Genomic DNA, 19966 nt, shown 5'->3' with positions numbered 1-19966 from the left:
ATGACAATTACACTGCGTCTCGCTTTGCCCATTGTGGCTTGAGGAGTTAAGCACCATGGATGATCAGGGCCAGCTCAATGCAGCCCTCCATTGGCTTCCCTCAATTCTCTGCCATCATGCCATCATGCCTGGCTGCATCCTCCGCCTGCAGGACAAGTCAGGAACTCCTGTGAGGAACTTAGGGTACAGCCATAGGCACTTCATAGCTGGCGTCCTTGAGACCTGAGCTGACCAGGCCATTCACAACTCAGATAAGGGGCTGGCCAAGTCGTCAATGGATCTACCGGCTCATGCCGCCCCAAAACTAGAAGCGGGACACAATTATGACCGGAAATAGGCTCTATTTCTTGCATACTCATCATAGCGCTAGTCGCTACCCCACGCTCCCCTCCTCCAACCTGCCCAGCAAGGTGGCTTGCTCATGCATCTCTCCACCTCTGTACACCTGTACAGACGGAGTCGCCGTCTGACTTGGACCAAAGACCCAAAGCAGGTACATAACCGCTTCCAGCGCCCCTCTTTCGGTTTATCTGGACTCTGGTCTAGCATTTCTTTCCTAGCGACTCGTTTGTCTCCTTCTCCCCGGGGCGGCTCATTTGCGTTCTATTGCTTGCGTTGCTTTTACAATCATGATGGTGGCTGTTCCCATGAGATACTTTCTGATGCTGCTACCTTTCATGCAACGTTCATTCTCGTCTCTTACATTCCTTTGAGTATCAAACAACACTTTGATATCTGATTTCAAGACCCCCGATTTAAGCCCGGTCGACCGTGTCCGGCGTACCTGCATGCCTGCAATAATCTCATTTTTCGTCCTTCGCTCAAGATAACTTGAACGACCACCCCATTCACGGCTCAGATCCCTCCCGAGCACATGTCCAAGAGGTCACTCCACGGCGTTGTTCTCTTTTGAGTTTCGTGCCTGTCGCGCATGCATACCTCCGCACATCAACGCAGCACCCCAATTTCTTCTCCTCCCCGACAATGGCCGTACCACCATCTCCCCTTAAATCCAACCCAGTCGACCTATCCCCGGCCGAGCGTCGTACGTCCCATTTCTCTCTGTCCCTCGACCGCGATCGGACGACCTCGAGGATAGCAGCCATTCGCCGTGGCGAGCTCAAGATATCGGCGCCGATACCCATGGCCGAGAGTACAGGGGCGTTTTTTGGTAACACGGTGGCAACTCCACAGGAGGAGCGTGGTAGCTATATACAATGCGGTGGAACGCCAGATTTGGCGCAGGGGGAAATGACATCGACAAGAACGACGTCAAGACGGCCGTCCACCCCGGCTGAGGCGATCAAGTCTTCGATGACTCCGACCAAGGACACGTGGGAACAGCCAGATCGTCAAGGTCTAGCGAGATCGACTGGGTCAGCTGACGGAGCTGTTGAGCCAAGTGCCGTTCCCAACGAGCGTGGGAGCGTCTCTCCGCAGGTCTTGAGGCATAAATTTTCGTCCGAAGATCTGATGAACCGGAGAAGCACCATGAAACGGCCCACCTCGCCAGGAGCCTCACCCCCTTTTGCTACGCCAATTCCGCTGCGCAATACTCCTATGAGCAGCAATGGCAATACAGCCACCCCGACGAAAAAGAAGCAGCGAAGAAGCGGGACGATTAAATCGGTCTTCAGGCGGATGTTTACGAGTAAAAGGAGTAGAGTAGACGCCGCTCAAGGAGAGTCACCGGCGGCTAAACCATCTCCACCGAGGCATGAATATCACCGTAGTGTATGTATACCTGTATTGTGAGGCTCACTGATGCGAAGAACGCGCTGACAGTGGAAAGGATCCGGGAATGATTCCTGAGGGCATAGCAACTCGTGGTAACGGCGAAGGTGACAACGATCAGTCGCCAACGCCCCATCAGCGCAACCACTCCGTCCCTATCCGCCGATTTTCCGAAAACATTTCCGAAGATCCCGGCACGCAAACTCCTATCCGAGCACATCTCCCCTTCCCGATGAACGTCAATGCCCCTCAGACTAGTAGTCCTACTCGGCAACGTCAGGTCCGTCCCGGCATTGATGCTTCATCGTTGTCTCCAACGCATAAACGCCGAGCAACTCTTCCAAGCGTCATTCTCCCAGTTTCCGATGATCCTAGCCATAATCCTTTCCTCGACTCCCCCAATATAACTCAACCGCGGGGCGGAGCGTCTGATGCTGCACAGATCGGCCTTGCGTTGACGACGACGGGGTTGAATAACGGATCTTCTCAAAAAGCAAATCCAAACCGTCGGTCACGCAGCGCCGGTGCGCTTCGCGACCTCGCTGACCGTGGTAATAATCAAGCCGACTCGCGGCGTCGAAGTGCGGAGATTCGCTATTGGCGCGCAAGCTATCTAGGTACCCGAAGCGGGTCGCCGGTGCCAAGTGCGCAGCGGAAGAAAGCCAGTGTCTCGCATGCTGGGACAGAGGCGATGCCGAATCGAGCGGAGATCGTCTCTATGGGCGCGGAGGGTACTAGCGTACGGCATGGTTCGGACCTGCTGCATGGTCGCGAGCGAATTTCAAAAGAGAGAGAAGAACGTCGGAGGAGCGATACGAAAATGGGAGATGACACCCTGGAGGCGTTCGGCTTCGACCCTTCTCAAGAGCATGCAGCGGACCGAGACCATTCTGCTAGTACACCTCGCGCTCAGCATCACTCCGAACGCCAACCTGGTCTCCTTGCTTTGGAAGTAGACGAGCTTGCTCGTCGTGGATCCGACTCGGACCCTTCTTCGCCCAGCAGCCTCACTGAGCGCCTGGAGCACCTGGAGCGAGATATGCGCGGTTTCGAACAATCGCTCCAGCGTCTCAGAGACAAGAAAGCGAGTGGATACCCCACTGTCTTGCTATCCGATGCTCCAAAATCGCGCCGACGCAGCCGCAATCAAACTCGACCATTTCTCGGCACTTCAACCATGCCCGGCGATGCAGACGAGCGACCTGTACGGCCGCATACCCCGCCATCGAGTAGCAGCGCAGGTACCGGAATGGGCCCTGGATTTGGTGTTGGATATGGTTCTGGCCTGTCGCCAACTGTTGCGTATGCTCCGCAAAATGGGATGCGAATAGCGGATGATTATATTGACGTCCGCCCTCCTACGCGACATGGCCCACCGTCTGGTGCGGCGGAAGCTTTCCCGCTGTTCTCTCCTGCATACGGGCCGCCTCATGAATATTCTGACGCCGGATCAATAACCCCTTCGTATGCCGCATATGGTCCTAGCGCACGCTATGCGAATCCGACGGGGATTTTACCGCAAAGTCCAGACATTGCTGCTCATCTGACGCCGCTGTACGAAGTGTTGAAGTACGAGCGGTTGGTGCGAAAGAACCTAGAGGCAGAGGTACGAGAGCTGCGAGCGGAAGTGATGTCGTTGCGAGGCTTTGTGGGGCGTCTTGTCTCTGCCTCTGGTTCAGCGACCGATCCTACCGCGGAATCCGGTCACTGGGAACACGGTAGGCGAGATACGGCGTGGGATGACCACGAGAAGCAGCGGGAGCGGATGATGGATAAGGAGAAGCGGGATCGGATGGAGGAGGAGGCGAGGAGGCATACGAGCCGGTTTAGTGGGCTTGATAGTGTTGATGGGGAGGAAGAGGAGGGGGAAGAGGTGGAAGACGAAGAGGAAGAAACAGAGAAAGAGAAGGCGAGCGAGGTATTTGCCACGGCCAAGGAGGGGACGGAGATGGAGATGTTTTAGGTATTTCCGCCCAGTGTTTGGGATCTTGCCTACATTTCGAGCGGATTTGAAGCATATGCAGTTATGAACAGGAGCAGCCACGAGGGAGAGCGGGGGCTACGATACATAATACGGATTGACGACATATATCAAGCGTGTTTCTTCATCTTGGATTTTATGATACCCGGCCTTGGAACGAGCGCAGGTCTGACGTTTGTTCTTACCTACCGCAGTGTAATTAGCCGAATGGAGTCAATAACAGGATATCATCACCTTTTCACATCTTCCAGTCCACTCGTGAGCATGTTAGTGATGTCTTGCTTTGTCCCAAATTGTTCTTCAAGGGAAGTCATCCAATGGGGCTTTTCATTTTTCGTTTGAAAGGTAGGGTTTCCTACAAGTAGCAATTTTATTCCATATCGCTTGGGATATGCTGTATAAAATCATGGTTGAGGGAAAATTGCTATGCATTGAACGCAATTATGTGATGTAGGAATGGAGTCAGCTTGCTGACGCTTTCAAGGAATTCAACCACATTCGTTGTCACATAAAGTTACGATTATCTCACCACCACCAGCATCTCAATCCTCCTTTGATCACAACTCCAAATACACACCCTAATCATTTCCCATGTCTGCAGCCAAAGAGAGAAAAATAAGTCAAACAGTAATCATTTTAAGATCATGGCCAACGCCCTACCTAAATTGGTACCACGGTCTCATCCATCAGATCGAGCTACAAGTCCACCTCCATCAACACCACATTTCCCAGAGCCAGAGCCTGTAGCGTCAGATCACGCATACATCATCCCCATCCGACGAATATTATCTCCAGACGATCATGGCAAATTCCAGGCATCTCCGACATATACCCTCCTCACTGGCTTCGTGTTTACTACCTCAGATGCCGTTCGAGGCGTACCTATCTCTGCTCTAAAAGCAGAAAGTCTCTCACCAGCTTTGTCATCGATATTACAGGTGCTAGATTCTGTCCACGAATTGGTCAAGTCGAACCCTCCAGTCGATACAGCAGGCTCAAGATTCGGAAACCCTGCTTTCCCCGTATTCTGCTCTGCTCTATCATCGTCTCTCAGTCCTCTTCATGAATCTATCCCTGGCCTCCCCTCCGCTGCAATCCCGGAGGTCTCAACGTACCTGCTGCACTCTTTCGGCAGCGCGGAACGAATCGACTACGGTTCTGGCCATGAACTGAATTTTTGGCTCTGGTTGCTGTGCCTCAGCAAGCTCGGCGTAGTACCATCCGACAAGGAAACCTTGCAGCAGCTAGCGCTCCGAATCTTCCCTCAGTACCTCAACGTCGTTCGAATCATCCAGCTGTCTTATTATCTCGAACCCGCAGGCTCTCATGGCGTCTGGGGACTTGACGATTACCAGTTCCTCCCGTTCCTCTTCGGCGCCTCGCAGCTCATCGGGCACAGCTACATCAGGCCCAAGTCGGTTCACCAGCAGCTTGTACTTGAAGAGTGTGCGAAGGACTACCTCTATCTGGACCAGATCGCTTTCGTGAATAGCACGAAGAATGTCGAAGGGCTACGGTGGCATTCGCCTATGCTGGACGACATTTCAGCGGCAAAGAGCTGGGAGAAGATCGAAGGTGGCATGAGGAAGATGTTCGTCCGTGAAGTCCTTGGGAAGCTGCCCGTGATGCAGCATTTCTTGTTTGGCTCGTTGATCCCGGCTGTGGAGGGAATGACGCCTGCAGAGAGTGAAGGGGGTTCCGGCAGTGCGGAGCATCATCACGATCATGAGCATACGCATGAACAGGGAGAGAACTCGTGGGGCGATTGCTGTGGGATCAAAGTGCCTGGCAGCGTTGGTGCGATGCAGGAGGCGAGGAAGCAGGCTGGAGCTCAGTTGAGACGCATACCATTTGATTGACTGGAATCACTATTGTGCTATGCTCCAGGAGAAAAGCAGGCTGGTTATATCAGGGAGAAAGAATGGAAACATGTTCAATACTGCCTGGAAAGGCTGGGATGTTGCAGCTGTGCGTTCATTCGTTCCTTAGAGACTCCAAATTGACTTCACAGCACCTTTAACTATAGGTATGAAAATATCTGGGTCATTTGGAATGCGGCAAAAGACTGCCCATGGTATTAGGGAGTAGGGATTGGGGAGGAGCGGCGGGGTGAGTCGACAGCGTCTCACCTGCGTCGCCTCCCAACACCAAAACCTAACCTTTAAATCGGTTTCGACACCCTCGCCTTACCTTCAAATCCACCCATAACAAAAAATTATTGTAGCCATTCATCATGGAGCAGTTATCTATTTCCAGTTCATCAATAGGAGGAATTCCTGCCGAGATTCTTACCCACATTGCGCTGTTCTCCGACTTCCATACGATCTACAGCCTCATCGCGACATGTAGCTACTTTCGCGAAGTTTTAAACACGAAATTCTTCTTCCACAGTTATATCAAACTCAGACTTTCGTCATACAGCCCAGAGGAATGCTCTCAATTTTTGAACTATCTCGGAAAACCCGATGCTCTCTCATTAAGCGCTCTCAAACCCCTAGCGCAACTGACGGCAATTGATCACTCTCGAGATCAACTGTTTGCGGGTCGGAGACTTCCTTCCTTGAAGCGAAGTCCTCCTGAAAGGAAAATAGATGTCCATCAGGTTGGGCCTTTGTTGAGGCTTTCTCTCCTTAATCGTGAGTGGTACTCTTGTATTTCTTTGAGTAACTTGCTTTGATGCTAGATTTATGTTGGAGTCAAGCGCTTTATCATACTCTAATGGTTCGGAAAGAGCTGGATGTTCGATGAGTATCTGACGACGCGGCCAAATTGTTTCCAATGTCATCGTATGATGCCTCGAACTTTGATACAAGACACAGTTAGCCATCGATGGCTTGAAGTTCCGTGATCTTATCGGGAAATCTTAAACTAACAATTCGAACAGACCCGATACTTCGGGACCTTCCCTTGACCCCTATCTGGGGATTGATGGGATGTTCCACCTACGTTGAGTTTTCTAAGATTGATAATGCAATCTTAGGAATTCCATTCGGCGGATCCACGACTGATTGGATTGTCTCAAGATATTTGTTGACCCTTCGCCTACTGAGCCATCCAATAGAGCCAGTTGAGTTACGCGTTGATGCAGAAACAGAAGCCGACGGTCAGTTGCTTCTCCTCCAAGAGGGGTGGAAGAGGCTCTATAAGAGCATTACCGCCTGCAATGGAATTTGGGGTACAGAAACTCCCTTTCCAGAGTCAATGCATGTCTTGGCATATTCCATGGCCGCTCAGTGGACGTCACTACTCCTTATCAAACTTTTCAGAATGCTCCAGTCCAGACTCTCGCGCGCCGGGTATGTGGATGCCACTTCTGCGGGACTCTCACCTGAGCACAGCCAACTACCCTCGAATCTGATCCTTCCGCCATCTATCGACACGATCCCTCTCGCGCAGATCTATGCTGATCCAGAAAATGATAAAAGTGCCCTGCTCTCGGATTGTTTCGGTTCCTTTGAGGCGTCATATCGATTTGCGGTCTCACATCTGAAAACAATGGCTACAAAGCAGTTCATGGAAGATGACTGGGTTGGATATTATTCCTGCTGTAACGCCCAAGACACCCCATGGGATATGACATTTGATGGGCCAATGCAAGGAATTAAGTTTTCAACAAGCTCATCTCCTCCCAACCACCGCCACGACATGACCCTGAGGTCGAATGGCTATGATGTAGTTGGAGCCTTCCAGTTATTTGGGTCACTGAACACAAATACTGGGTACTTTCATCTCATAAAGAGGTACGAAGCCCAGCCTGTTGTTTGGAATTGGGAGGGACGCCTTACGCCCTGGGGGTTGGTGGGAGTTTGGGGCCGTCACGCGCCTAGCCAATGGGGCGGACTTTTCTGGTTGTGGAAGTCGAGCTGGAGTAGACCAGCACCGCCAGGAATGGTCCTTGAAAAAGGCCGTGGCGGGACGGAAAACCTTGCAGGTCAAATATCCATTATGATGTTTCAAGCGGTCTCCCGAGAGGAGACGGAAGTTGGTCTCATGTGGAATCCATGAGACATCTTCCCCTGAATTGGTTGGTTTCAAGGAGTCTGGCAGATATGTATCTAAAGAGACTGTTATACAATGTTTCGTACGTATGGTACAGTTGCCCCGCTCGTAACAGTGCCCAGGTTTATTCCCATATATCCCCCCTAATGACCGATGCGCCCTGCTAGGTATCAAATCATCGTTTCTCTCAAAGTTCCTTGCTCCCATCATCTGCAGGAGTATTCTTTTCATCTTGTTTCTCCCAGCTCCAAACTTCCCAAATCTGCTCGATCATCATATCCCAATAGCCTTTTCCTTCAGCCAGTTTCTCCCTCTCCTCCTGTAGTCTTCTCTCCTTCCAGCCCTCCTTTTCGTCTCCCATCCACATCTTTTGCAGTACGCTCCGTTTATCTGGCTGCTGCGGTTCCTCCAACTGGCTCCCGGTCTCAGAGCGTACCAGCGTTGCCGGCATAGCCACGGCACCTCTGGACGCCGTAGCCTGCAACCTGTCCTGCTCCGCTTTGTTCGTACGGCCGCTCTCTCTCTGCTCTCTCAGCAACCTCTGAATCTCTCGAGCTTTTTCCGTCGGCAAGCCGTCCGAGGCCTGTGTACTAAACACTATTGGCGCGAGATGCTGGAACATCGACCGACCCGTGTACTCCTGAATCTGATGGTCCAAGCTGGCGGACCATACTGACGAAAGGCCAAGTGTGAACACGTTGAGTTTTCGAGGCGGGGCGAGGAGAAGGACCGGGCATACGATGATGAGCGCCTTCGCGAGCCCGGATTTGACGGATTCAAATTGTTGTTGCCGGAGCTGAGCGAGCTCTTGCTCGGTGGTGGTGGTGGTGTCTTTAGTAGCCATGCTGGATGAGCGGAGGGGACTTGGAGGTAATCAAACCCTGCGTCTTGAGGTGGTAGGAATGGGCTACGGTCGGGAAAGCGTTCTAGTTGGCATTTTATGAGACAAGCCTTACGGGTCCGTCTTCAGGCGCGAGGAAATAGACGTAGGACGCTGCGAATCTCGTTGATTCAAGTCCCTCAATATCGCGATGTCTAGAAATTTTGGCAGTTGACCAATCATATCGCCCTCACACTTTCAGCCTAATCACGTGCACGGGTTGGTGATTGTCAAATTTACGCCTCATTGCCTTAAATTCATATCCTGCAATTGCACTGTTGCTTATGACGCATCGTCTTGTGACTTCGCGACAATCTCGCACCTTTGCCGTTTGAGGAGCGCGATCATTGAGGCGAAGTGGAAGTGAATCGCTTTATACCCGTTCATTCACATGTCCTTCGCTATTTTACTACACCAGGGTATTTAAGTCTCCAGGCGTACGGGACTTTTCAATTCGCCTTCGTACTTCCGCCACTTTGCCCTCTGGTGTCGAGGAATATCTACTCGGTCAGAACAAGCAGCGGAAGCATGGAAGGTCCCCAAGGAGCCCCGAGCGATAATGCTTATGAGAGAGCGACGGATACCCGGGCAGAAAGTGTCATGGCAGAGGATTCAGAGGCACACACTGCGCCTAAGGAGCCTGAAATGAATGACGAGGAACAACTAGGATTCCTTGCTGCAGCTCGCAACCAAGATGATCTGGTGCGCGACATAGGGAGACAAGCCGATGAGATTCTCACCAAGCAATCGGATGAACGCGATAATAAGCGAATCGAGAAAACCGAGACCAACCGCCGACGGTGCGAGTCTCAATTGAAGCTACTACGACAACGCCTCAGCCTGCCGATTGGCGCCTCCGCCAGAGCCAAAGCCCGCGTAGATATTACTCAGCTTGAGGAGCAGCTCAAGAGTCTTGACGAAGAGCTAGAACAGATAGCTCAGCGAATCGAAGAGAGGCACAAGGAACAATATGGCGGGACTGAAGGGGACACACAACTGCCGCTCTCCAATGAGAGTCGGCGAGATTTTCTCATACGTACGGGGAAGATCACTCCTTTTTCGAAAATGGCGCAAGTCCCTCGAATGTCTTCCAACTTGCAGGACGTCATGTTGGATGCAGAGGTAGAGCAGGCTGATTTGGAGAAGGAGAAGGCTGCGGTGGATACCGACGGGCCTGTATCACATCAGCATCTTATGCGTCCAGGTTTTTTCGAAGACGAGACCAGCGAAGCCAGCTCGGCCTTGGATACGCCAGAACGTCCTTCGAAAAGGCGGAGAGTCCAAACGCACCGCGAAGCTATCGGAGACGAATCCGCGTCGTTTACGGATGAAGTCGAGGTGTCGGAAGACGAGTATTCGCCGGGGATGGATGATAAGGGTCTGGCTACTCTTGGAGAGTCTGAGGAGAGTGAGGAGGAAGTTGATGGCGAAGATGAAGACTTTGTTCTGGATACTCCCGCTCCTAAGCGAATTCGAAAGTCGACAGCACAATCGTTAAAAGCTAAACAAGATGTTGAGGAAGAGGAAGGGGATCTAGCGGGCCTTGATGATGGTAACGAGAGCCTATACCAATCTCGATTGAGTAGTTGGGTTAAGAGGCGGAGCGCGGCAAGGCGGAAAGCTCGTGCTGGAGCGGCCGAAGCAGACACAGCAATGGAAGACAGCACAGACATGGAAGAATGGTACCAACCGCATCCCACTCGTGCCGATGCCCGATTCGATGGCGGGTTCCGTATTCCCGGAGATATCTACCCATCATTATTCGACTACCAGAAGACTGGAGTGCAATGGCTTTGGGAGCTCTATTCCCAACAGGTTGGCGGTATCGTCGGGGACGAGATGGGCCTGGGGAAAACGATCCAAACCATATCGTTTCTAGCTGGTCTTCATTATTCGAAGAAATTGACGAAGCCAATCGTGGTAGTCACGCCAGCTACCGTGATGAAGCAGTGGGTCAATGAGTTCCATCGCTGGTGGCCACCGTTCCGTGTGTCTATCTTGCACACCTCCGGAAGTGGAATGATGGATGTCAAAAGGGAGCGGGAGCTTGAGGATGACCTTGAGCGACAGCCTTTTTCGTCAAACAGACGTCTCACTGGACCTCAAAAAGCCGCTAAGAAGATCGTTGATCGAGTGGTAAAAGAGGGCCACGTGCTTGTCACGACATATTCAGGGTTGCAGACGTATGCCGGGCTTCTTATACCTGTGGACTGGGAATACGCCGTTCTTGACGAAGGTCATAAAATCCGAAACCCAAACGCACAGATTACGATTTTCTGCAAAGAACTGGTTACTCCGAACCGAATCATTTTGTCCGGCACACCCATGCAGAACAACCTCACGGAGCTATGGTCGTTGTTCGACTTTGTCTTCCCAATGCGCTTGGGCACATTGGTAAACTTCAGAAATCAGTTCGAGTTTCCGATCAAGCAGGGAGGTTACGCGAATGCGTCGAACCTGCAAGTCGAGACGGCGATTAGATGCGCTGAAACCTTGAAGGAGACCATTAGTCCGTATCTTCTGCAACGGTTCAAAATTGATGTTGCCGCAGACCTTCCGAAGAAGACTGAACGCGTGCTCTTCTGCAAACTCACGATGCTGCAAAGGAACGCATACGAGGAGTTCCTCGGTTCGGAAGAGATGAAGTCAATCTTGGCTGGCAGACGCCAGTCGCTCTACGGCATCGATATCTTGAGGAAGATCTGCAATCACCCAGACCTTGTGGACCACAAGCGGCTTTCTATCAAATCGGACTACAACTATGGCATTGGTTCGAAGTCAGGCAAGATGCAAGTGGTCAAATCTCTTGTCGATATCTGGCGACGGAACGGTCACAAAACATTGCTCTTCGCGCAGCACCGCATCATGCTCGATATTCTTGAGAAGTTCATGAAGAAGATGGAAGGTCTTCGATACGTGCGTATGGACGGTAATACATCCATCAAGGACCGCCAGTCCCTCGTGGATGAATTTAATCGCGACCCTGACTTGCATGTATTCCTGCTCACGACGAAAGTCGGTGGGTTAGGGGTAAACCTTGTGGGAGCCGATCGCGTGATCATTTATGACCCCGACTGGAATCCTTCGACGGATGTTCAAGCCCGAGAACGAGCATGGCGCCTCGGTCAGAAACGAGAGGTTGAAATATACCGACTCATGACCGCTGGGACCATCGAAGAGAAAATCTACCACCGTCAGATCTTCAAGCAGTTTCTGACAAATAAGATCCTAAAAGACCCGAAGCAACAACGAACGTTCCATTTCAGCGATTTGCACGACCTATTCACCCTTGGCGGTGAGGATGAGAGTCAGACCGAGACGAGCTCTCTCTTCCGAGGAAGCGAAGTCAAGCTGCGTTCTAGTGATCCGAAGCAGACTGGAGCTGGGATGCCTACTCCACCAACAGAGTTCGAGTCCGGGAAAGCTACCACCACGGCGACAACAACCGACGACCTCGCCAACGTCAAAGGCATAGCTCATCAAGAAGATTTCCAAACCGAAGAACCCACCCCAACCACCCTAGGAGCCAAGCCCGAAGAACCCTCTACAGCCCAAGCAGACCCTCTCATGACTGCTCTTTTCCCCCGATCTCATCTCCACTCCACCGTCTCCCACGACGCCGTCCTCGCCTCAAACACCCCTTACCGCTCCCGCAAAGTCGCCCCGGACCCCCATATCATCGCCGCCGAAGCCAAGCGCATCGCCGCCTCCGCCGCCGTCCAGCTCCAGCGTGCCGGCGAGGTGGCCCGCACCGTGACGCCCGGCACTGTCACTTGGACGGGACAGTTCGGCACCGCAGGCCGGCCGGAAGAGCGCGCGCAGACGCGCAGCCCGGTGCCCGTGCCGCGGACGGGCGTGGGGATGCGTGGACGGGGGAGAGGGCAGGCGCCGATGAGCGGGGCGGCGCTGCTGGCGTTGCATAATGTGAGTCGGTCGGGGACGTCGACGCCGGTGGGAAATCGGAGCGGAGGGGGCGAGGGGGGGTCGCGAGGGGGGAGTGAACAGCCGGGCGGGACGGATCTGCTGGGGATGATTCAGGGGTTTTTGAAGGCGCATGGCGGGGCGGCGTATAGTCAGATGTTGGTGGATCACTTTAATCGGTTTTGTCGGACGGAGGAGAAGACGGCGGAGTTTAAGGAGTTGTTGCGGGAGATTGCGACGTTGGAACGGGGAGCGAGGGGGGGTAGAGGGAAATGGGTGTTGAAGGAGGAGTGGAGGTAGTAGTTCGTAGGAGATCAGGTTCAGGTTCGACCGACGTCCTTGTAACCTTTTTCAATGAGAGGCCGACAAGCAACCTCACGACGCATAAGACATACGACTGAATGATATCAAGAAGAATTATGGCATTAACTATCTCCTACCAAGGCCACCCTCAAAGGCGACCTTGGCATAGATTATTATCGCTCCAGTGCTCGACAGCAAACTCAATAAATTTCGCAGACCAGACTCTCCACAACCAGTGCTCGCAATGAAAGAACGGCTCCAACGCCGCGAATGACTAGCCCATAACCCTGATCGCTTTCCTGCCTGTCTTGTGGTCGTGTAATGAGCGTGATATAATATGCACAATGAAATGTTCATAAGATGGCGCTACTTTCCCGTAAATGAAACGCACCAAATGACGCCCCGAATGCAAAAGTGAGGGTCCAACGCAGGATGATCCCTTCCACCTCCTTACCATCTCATCCAACCACTTAGAAGATGCCGAAACGGCCGGTAGCGAAGAAGGTGAACGACAACATGGTGACGAACGCCACCGTAAGCATCGTGGTAAGAGTTTGTCGTTCCATGGCCGTGAGCGCACCGGAATTCAAGCAGGTTGCGCATTGGAACTCTGTGCAGATAGAAACGTCAGCGGACACCCGATTGTCAACCGAAGCGAAACGACTTACCATCCAAGTCTTTGTAATCCTGCTTTTGATACATCCCAAAGGTGAAAGAGCTGAACAGTCCCAAATACCCGGGTTTCGGGATCGCGGTAATCGCACTCGCCGCATCGTAGATGATCAGAGTGTACTTCTCGGTGATCAGCTCCTGCGTCCCCGTGTTCTCATACTGCTTCGTGTCCCAGACCACCTCGCCGGTGGGCCCCGTGGTCATATTGGACGTCAGCGTGTAGGTCGCCTGGTTCAGCGAACACGACGCCAGCACATCGATGGCGGTCGGGGTGGCCGAGAGCGACGTGTAGTTCCACTTGAAGGTCACGTATTCGCCGATTTTGTAGTATTGCTGCCCGTCGAAGCGTCCAGGCTTCACCATTTCGATGCCGCCGGCTGGCAGACGGGGGTCGTATTCGGTGGTTTGGCTGGCGTCTGAATCAGTTTTGCTGGCGCTCCCGCTATCGCTGGCAGAGCCGGATGGGCGAGAGCTGCCGGATGGGGAGCTAGTAATTGAGGCAGTCTTGGAGTCCGGGGCGGATTTCGAGGCCGCTGCGGATCCAGATGCCGATGGCGATGTTGTTTCTTGGGCATCTGAGGCCGACCGGGTTTGTGAGGTGCCTAAGAGGAGATGGATGTCAGTGAGATGTTTCAAGGAATTCAAAGAGATTTTCATCTCGTCCGATAATAGTAATGGAACATACTCTCATCTTGTCTCCCGTATATTAGATTCTCCACCCCCCTCTTGACATGCGCCTCGATCGCTTTGTTTGGCCACGGCCATGCCGACGCTATTGATGACACCGACACCAGGGCCACAAGAAGTTGTGTTGTCCTCATTTTGAGGTTTTGATGTCGTCACTGTCCCAAACCACCGTGTCTCAAGTATCTGTCGATACGCGCCCCTGTTTTCCCCAAAGTAACGTCGTCGATGTCTCTGAGAATAGATTCCAAAAGGGTCGGGTTCGGATTCGGATGCGTATTATCGTCGACTCCAAGGGTGATGGAACGAGTCGAGTCCGCCTGAATGAAGAAGTACGTGGAAGCGAACCTGTCAAGACTTCACGGTGATGGTCGCACACCCGAGCGAGTGAGGGTGTTCCCAACGAATGAATAGTCGAATATAAGGCTCTGAGCGAGAGTAAAGGGGTCGAACGTGAGATGAAATGGAAAAATTGGACGGTATGGGGGCATCAATAGTGATGTTGGGACAAGGAGGCAAAACTTGGGCATCCGGCATCGTCTTCGACAACGAGCCAACTTGTTTAGGGTTAGTTCTCGGGCGAGCCCCCTGCTGAGTGAGATGTGGGCGTTGGGGCAATGGTCCGCGTAGCAACAGCCCGTGCTATTTTCGGGTTCACTGTCTTGCGGACTTGTCATTCTTTCATACACCAATGAAACCGCTGTGGCACGCTATGGGTAACCCGAATGATTTGATTTATTACTACATATGAAGGACTGCATTATAGATATGAAGGACTAGCTGTATAGCCCTCTTCACTGAATAGCATCAGACGTGTGTTGATTTCATCAACAGTGATAAGTATTTAAGGTTGATTGGCACGTGACAAGAGTTTGAGTTAGTCAAATTTATAGCCTGAGGCATCAAGTTTAAATTAAAAAGGGTTGTGGCCTGGGGCATCAACACTCACATTTCGGTAGTGGTCCAAGCTCCCACGCACCACAAAATCTCTATTTTCTTCGCCAAATCTTCCACCGCACATCTCCAGCTTCTTCATTCCACAACCCGGAGTTCCCTTCCATACCGACAAGATGGCTCCTCAGAAGACGACGTATGTACCACCTATATCCTAGATCTACTGATGCCCGAAGAAAGAATGCAGAATGGTTCGCGGCTATTACTCGCTGGATGACTGCCTCGCAGTCCCAGCTCGATCACGTCTTGCAATGAGCGCCATCGGCAGTCACTCGATTGCTAATGGATGTCTCGGAGCGAGGTTTTGGGGTTGAAGGTCTTCTTCTCTCTTAAATTTGTCTGCTACGTGCTTCCGCACTGCTAGCAAAGTTCTCGAATGAAAATTCGAGGTTTTGTCGTTTGAGGCCAGGATGAGAGAACATAGTCCCTGGCGTAACAGCTAGAACGACAACTCCATCCCTCATCGACTAAAGTCGTTCTGTCGAGTCTATCCTCCAGTTGAGAATGCCGCATCGCTGCACTTCTCTTCTAAGAGCTCTCATATTTGGTAAAACGCAACCATTTCTGACATTTCATCGGGTAACAGGTCCGTCCCTACCAAGGACCAGATTCTGGTGCCTGAGACTCTCCTGAAGAAGCGCAAGAGCCAGGAGAAGGAGCGCGAAACTCGTGCCGCCGAGTTGCAGAAGAAGCGTGATGTAAGTTCTTATTCTCTGTTTTAACCATGCACTTTGGTGATGATAAATACGCAATCTGCGACTAGACTACGGTCGATGTTGTCGCTTTGTTAACCATCTTTCGGGACTGATCTTATTTTGCCTCTACATTTTCTTCATGCGAATCAATGAGCGGTTGGCTGACAACCGATCTCTAGGCCAACAAGGAGAAGCGCAAGACCATCTTCAAGCGTGCCGAGTCATACATCAAGGAATACCGGGACGCAGAGCGGGAGAAGATCAGACTCTCCCGTCTTGCAAAGCAAGAGGGCTCCTACTATGTCCCTGAAGAGCACAAGCTCGTCTTCGTCGTTCGTATCAAGGGGTATGTCATCATCAATCTTCGCTTATTGAACACCATCTAACCTGCATCCAGTATCAACAAGATTGACCCCAAGAAGCGAAAGACCCTCCAACTCCTCCGTCTCCTCCAGATCAACAACGGCATCTTCGTCCGTCTCACCAAGGCCACTCTTGAGATGTTGAAGATCGTCGAGCCCTTCGTCGCCTACGGCTACCCCAACCTCAAGTCCGTCCGTGAGCTGATCTACAAGCGCGGATATGGCAAGATCAACAAGCAGCGCATCCCGCTCACCGACAACGCCCTCATCGAGGAGCACGTCGGCAAGTACGGCATTGTGTGCATGGAGGATCTGATCCACGAGATCTACACCGTCGGCCCCAACTTCAAGCAGGCCTCCAACTTCCTCTGGCCGTTCAAGCTCTCCAACCCTACCGGAGGGTTCCGCACCAGGAAATTCAAGCACTTCATTGAGGGTGGTGACTTGGGTAACCGGGAGGAGCACATCAACGCCCTGATCAGGCAGATGAACTAGGCGTGTGAAGTGACGGTACGGATGTGACTTCCTTGCAACGATATCATGGGAAGCTCTGGAGCATAGGCGTGTCCCTTTGGCCGGGAAAATGGAACATCTTTATATGGTGTTAGGTTTAATGGCTCAATGAAAAGTCCAAAATCACGCTATGTGCCTCTGTACCTATCTCAACAGCGGCCTGATCAAGATCCACTATCTCGTTGAGTGTGAACTCACTGTGACGCTCGGTAAACACAGGCTAACCCACCATCCAAAATCGAATCAATGAGACCTATCTGTCATCCACTCCAGCCACCCATCCCACAGGCTACAACTAACCACACTTGTGGTTGTCGTGGAAGACGTGATCCGAACTAAACGGAACTCTTTCCCTACTTTTCGTTTTAGGGTTTGGGCGACCTAGTGCGCAAGAAATGGACCGTCCCTCACTTTCGACGTCCTCCATCCGACGTGAAAGCCGACTCGTAATTACCGAGTTACCTCTATAAGGGGTATCAGACGGTATTTCCAATCTCCTAATAGTAATGTAAGGCGAAAAGAAGGTATCGGTTGAGAGTTTGGACGCCCTGAAGTCATACGCCCCGAATCCCGATCCTCGACATCGCTAACCTTTCACTGCTCTACCATGTTACCCCGAGTGGTTATATGACGCTTCGCCCCTCGCACGATGTCTCGCTTTCATGACAAGGACGAATTCATGCCCGTCTATCAGCTCTCTCAAGGGCCATTCCCTCGATTCCCGCACCCATGGACCACCAGCTGGGTGATCCAGCACACCGTCATTCCTCCCACCGTCCACCGACAGGCGAAGGCGTGCCCGGCCGGTTGACCGTTGACAGTGTCTCGTGCGTATGATGAGTTGTGGTTGGGGATACACTCCTGTCGCTGTCGCTCGCTACTGAGTCGAACGGGTCGACCTACCATGGTCAGTTGGTTCGCTGGCGCACAGGGCATCCGATTCGGATGGCCGTGTTTTATATGCTTCGACTTACCCGCCTTCATGGACTTCCCCATCAGCCGTGGCGCGTGCTCGCTCCACATCCCGTAGTTCTCGGAGAACAGCTTCGAGGCCTCTTCGAGCATCTCCTCGGTGATTTGATCGCCATTGTATCTCTGGGAGAGCAGTTCCTTCATGTTTATCTAGATTGATTTACTTCTATAGCTGTCCTTGCATCAAGAAATAATTGGCAAGAGATATCTCCGAACTTTTTCGTAAAACAACGGGATTGACTCGGAATATATGGCAGTAGGTGAAATTGATGACAGTTCGCTCTTGGTGTACCCCAGCCTACAGAACCAGAGTATTGTATTGACCTATCATGCCTATCTGAAAGTAGTCTTTCGGCAAATCTGAAATGCGGTAATTGGTGATTCGGAGTTTTCGACCCTGAAGATATGGTTCGAAATATTATGAATCATCGGATAGACATCTGATGGAGCCTGGCCAGCCTCCCAATCTGATATATTCATAAGCCTTATGGCCATGGAGCCTTACATCATACCCACCAAAATTCATGAGCACAACTGAACATTCGAACTCAACTGAAGGTTCTGTTGTTGTTCTGCAAGAACCAGCCATGATCCAAAAAACATTCCCTCAGATTTGATAATCGCTCCTAGAAACAATATAGGCGGCATAGGGTATCGCTGCCCAATTCGCGGCAGACAATCTGACTGCAGAGATATTTCGAGCTGCCTAATAAGACAGCTAACGATAGTTCTTACACACCCAACCAACCAACCGATGGATCTAGCTCCAGTAGCTGGGCTCCTCGTTTAGCAGCTGCCTGGCATGGGACGTTCTAAATCGGTCTCGCAGTTCGTGTTGAGGATGATGACACTTGACGCCTCTCGGCGGTACTGTCCGTAAACGAGGAGGAGCATGCGTGGCGCGGAGCATGATCACGATCAGTCAGACGAACTGCGACTCTGCGAGTGTCCGGATGGACGACATCAAGTCACAATGATGATCAGAGAACGGCCTGGATCGCACGCTGGCGTAGATTCTGACATCAGGTCCATCATGATTCATTAGAGCTAAGTCCAAGTACGTACCTCTACTAGTTTATACGTGCTTTGACCTTTGTAGTCGATTCAACACTTGCCGGGCTGCTAATTGCCGTGATGTACCTACTCGGTTACTGGCACCTGCTCACGGGCGAACCCGCAAGCCTGAAGCCATTGAAGCCCAACCCCTAACCCGAAGGAGATTCAAATCCAGAGACTCTGAAGAGTCTGAACCCAAAGTTTGCGTCTGCCGAACCCTACTTCGTTTTCTCCGATATAGGCTCCTTGGAAATGGTGACATCCATTTGCAAAAGCCGCGGTTGGCGCCACCCGCGTGGGCGAGCCTAGAAAACGCGTTATACAAAAACTAGAATGAAGTCCCCCTCCCGCCCGGTGGTAGCCGACCCAACAGACCAATGACCACGATGGTCGCACCCACGCATCCGCCGCCGAAAACGAGATAGCTGCGCTGCATGGACGAACAAGTTGCAGTGAAGCGTGAACCCTTTACCTCGGGGCAAACCATGGCGTGGGTAATTGGAGATGGTGTCGAAGTGTCTTGCATTGGCGGGAGGCGATCCGGCCCCATGATACGATGAGCTGCAACGGTCGGCGACAAACTTGAACGAAACTAACGCTGCAACCGGATGAAGGGTTTTTGCGTGGACCATGTCGGTCGCGCTGCCCATCTGCTGTGAGTACAGACGACGGTTCCTGACGTGGACATGGTTGGGCACGAGGTGGATGAGACGGCTGTTGGGTGCCGGTTATGTTGCATCTCGTCTGGACGACGAAGGACCATATTAGTTACTCTTGTCGAAAATCGGAGTCAGAGATTGTGAAAGGTATGCCAAATGCTAATATGCCATTACATCCCATGATCCCTCAATCCGTTCCGCGGCTCAAATCATATTAAGGGCCCCCCGATATTGAAGTCGATCGGAATTCCCACGCCTTCGACACATGAACAACCCTCCACAGAAATGCGGAGGACGCGGGGACAGATGCTCAATAGTGGAGATAATATAGGTGCAATAACCCTCCACGCGATGCCCCTGTGCGGCCAAAACGTGTGACCATTTTTGTATATGGCGCCTGCGAGCCCAATATGAATCTGGAAGCTGAAATCGCTGCTCGGTGCCCTAAGTCGTTTGATGAATCCATTTGGGCCGCCTGACTTGCGCACGTTTAGATGGCGAAACATGTATTATTCCGTACCGAAACCTGATACATATCATCAAGGTCTGACGGAGGGGGGTAGGGAGATCCCATCGCCACC

The 19966-nt window shown here is 52.0% G+C and overlaps 8 protein-coding genes across 8 annotated transcripts; 5 read left to right on the top strand and 3 right to left on the bottom strand.

The window, feature by feature from the left end:
- The first annotated feature begins 862 nt into the window (after positions 1-862).
- On the top strand, positions 863-2827 carry P152DRAFT_234286 (uncharacterized protein). Its single transcript, XM_033674576.1, has 3 exons — positions 863-1734; positions 1793-2309; positions 2648-2827. Exons 1-3 carry the CDS (start codon positions 985-987, stop codon positions 2746-2748), a joined length of 1368 nt encoding a protein of 455 aa, XP_033536452.1. The 5' UTR covers positions 863-984; the 3' UTR covers positions 2749-2827.
- Positions 2828-4228: 1401 nt separating this feature from the next.
- On the top strand, positions 4229-5761 carry P152DRAFT_233687 (Phosphotyrosyl phosphatase activator). The gene has a single exon (XM_033674573.1). The coding sequence runs from the start codon at positions 4360-4362 to the stop codon at positions 5572-5574; it is 1215 nt and encodes a 404-aa protein (XP_033536451.1). The 5' UTR covers positions 4229-4359; the 3' UTR covers positions 5575-5761.
- A 756-nt stretch (positions 5762-6517) lies between these two features.
- Positions 6518-7810, top strand: P152DRAFT_233777 (uncharacterized protein). Its single transcript, XM_033674574.1, has one exon. The coding sequence runs from the start codon at positions 6644-6646 to the stop codon at positions 7718-7720; it is 1077 nt and encodes a 358-aa protein (XP_033536450.1). The 5' UTR covers positions 6518-6643; the 3' UTR covers positions 7721-7810.
- Positions 7647-8770, bottom strand: P152DRAFT_455857 (uncharacterized protein). Its single transcript, XM_033678878.1, has one exon. The coding sequence runs from the start codon at positions 8556-8558 to the stop codon at positions 7902-7904; it is 657 nt and encodes a 218-aa protein (XP_033536449.1). The 5' UTR covers positions 8559-8770; the 3' UTR covers positions 7647-7901.
- A 469-nt stretch (positions 8771-9239) lies between these two features.
- Positions 9240-12815, top strand: P152DRAFT_392239 (uncharacterized protein; the record flags this gene model as incomplete). The annotated part of the gene is made up of 1 exon (XM_033676137.1): positions 9240-12815. The coding sequence occupies one exon, from the start codon at positions 9240-9242 to the stop codon at positions 12813-12815; it is 3576 nt and encodes a 1191-aa protein (XP_033536448.1).
- P152DRAFT_455856 (uncharacterized protein) lies at positions 12810-14717 on the bottom strand. Its single transcript, XM_033678877.1, has 3 exons — positions 14176-14717; positions 13487-14092; positions 12810-13428 (listed from the first exon to the last, which is right to left on the bottom strand). Exons 1-3 carry the CDS (start codon positions 14309-14311, stop codon positions 13289-13291), a joined length of 882 nt encoding a protein of 293 aa, XP_033536447.1. The 5' UTR covers positions 14312-14717; the 3' UTR covers positions 12810-13288.
- Positions 14718-15244: 527 nt separating this feature from the next.
- P152DRAFT_447114 (60S ribosomal protein L7) lies at positions 15245-16680 on the top strand (the record flags this gene model as incomplete). The annotated part of the gene is made up of 4 exons (XM_033677969.1): positions 15245-15264; positions 15715-15826; positions 16003-16169; positions 16221-16680. The coding sequence occupies 4 exons, from the start codon at positions 15245-15247 to the stop codon at positions 16678-16680; spliced, it is 759 nt and encodes a 252-aa protein (XP_033536446.1).
- Positions 16681-17397: 717 nt separating this feature from the next.
- Positions 17398-17814, bottom strand: P152DRAFT_471480 (uncharacterized protein; the record flags this gene model as incomplete). Its single annotated transcript, XM_033681068.1, has 2 exons — positions 17398-17597; positions 17673-17814. The coding sequence occupies 2 exons, from the start codon at positions 17812-17814 to the stop codon at positions 17398-17400; spliced, it is 342 nt and encodes a 113-aa protein (XP_033536445.1).
- Positions 17815-19966: the final 2152 nt, after the last annotated feature.

This window comes from Eremomyces bilateralis (assembly GCF_010015585.1).
Source record: "Eremomyces bilateralis CBS 781.70 unplaced genomic scaffold P152scaffold_4, whole genome shotgun sequence".
NCBI classification, from domain to species: domain Eukaryota; kingdom Fungi; phylum Ascomycota; class Dothideomycetes; order Eremomycetales; family Eremomycetaceae; genus Eremomyces; species Eremomyces bilateralis.
The sequence above is the reverse complement of the archived record's forward strand: the minus strand, read 5'-3'. Positions and strand labels throughout refer to the sequence as shown.

Excerpts from the sequence above, each read along its gene's own strand:
- P152DRAFT_455856 (XM_033678877.1), bottom strand. The coding sequence starts at position 14,311 with ATGAGGACAACACAACTTCTTGTGGCCCTGGTGTCGGTGTCATCAATA. Across the intron at positions 14,093-14,175 it reads ATACGGGAGACAAGATGAGA|GCACCTCACAAACCCGGTCG; the intron begins GTATGTTCCATT and ends ATCTCCTCTTAG. Across the intron at positions 13,429-13,486 it reads GGATTACAAAGACTTGGATG|AGTTCCAATGCGCAACCTGC; the intron begins GTAAGTCGTTTC and ends CTATCTGCACAG.
- P152DRAFT_234286 (XM_033674576.1), top strand. The coding sequence starts at position 985 with ATGGCCGTACCACCATCTCCCCTTAAATCCAACCCAGTCGACCTATCC. Across the intron at positions 1,735-1,792 it reads GGCATGAATATCACCGTAGT|GATCCGGGAATGATTCCTGA; the intron begins GTATGTATACCT and ends GACAGTGGAAAG. Across the intron at positions 2,310-2,647 it reads TAATCAAGCCGACTCGCGGC|CATCACTCCGAACGCCAACC; the intron begins GTCGAAGTGCGG and ends CCTCGCGCTCAG.
- P152DRAFT_233687 (XM_033674573.1), top strand. The coding sequence starts at position 4,360 with ATGGCCAACGCCCTACCTAAATTGGTACCACGGTCTCATCCATCAGAT.
- P152DRAFT_233777 (XM_033674574.1), top strand. The coding sequence starts at position 6,644 with ATGGGATGTTCCACCTACGTTGAGTTTTCTAAGATTGATAATGCAATC.
- P152DRAFT_455857 (XM_033678878.1), bottom strand. The coding sequence starts at position 8,558 with ATGGCTACTAAAGACACCACCACCACCACCGAGCAAGAGCTCGCTCAG.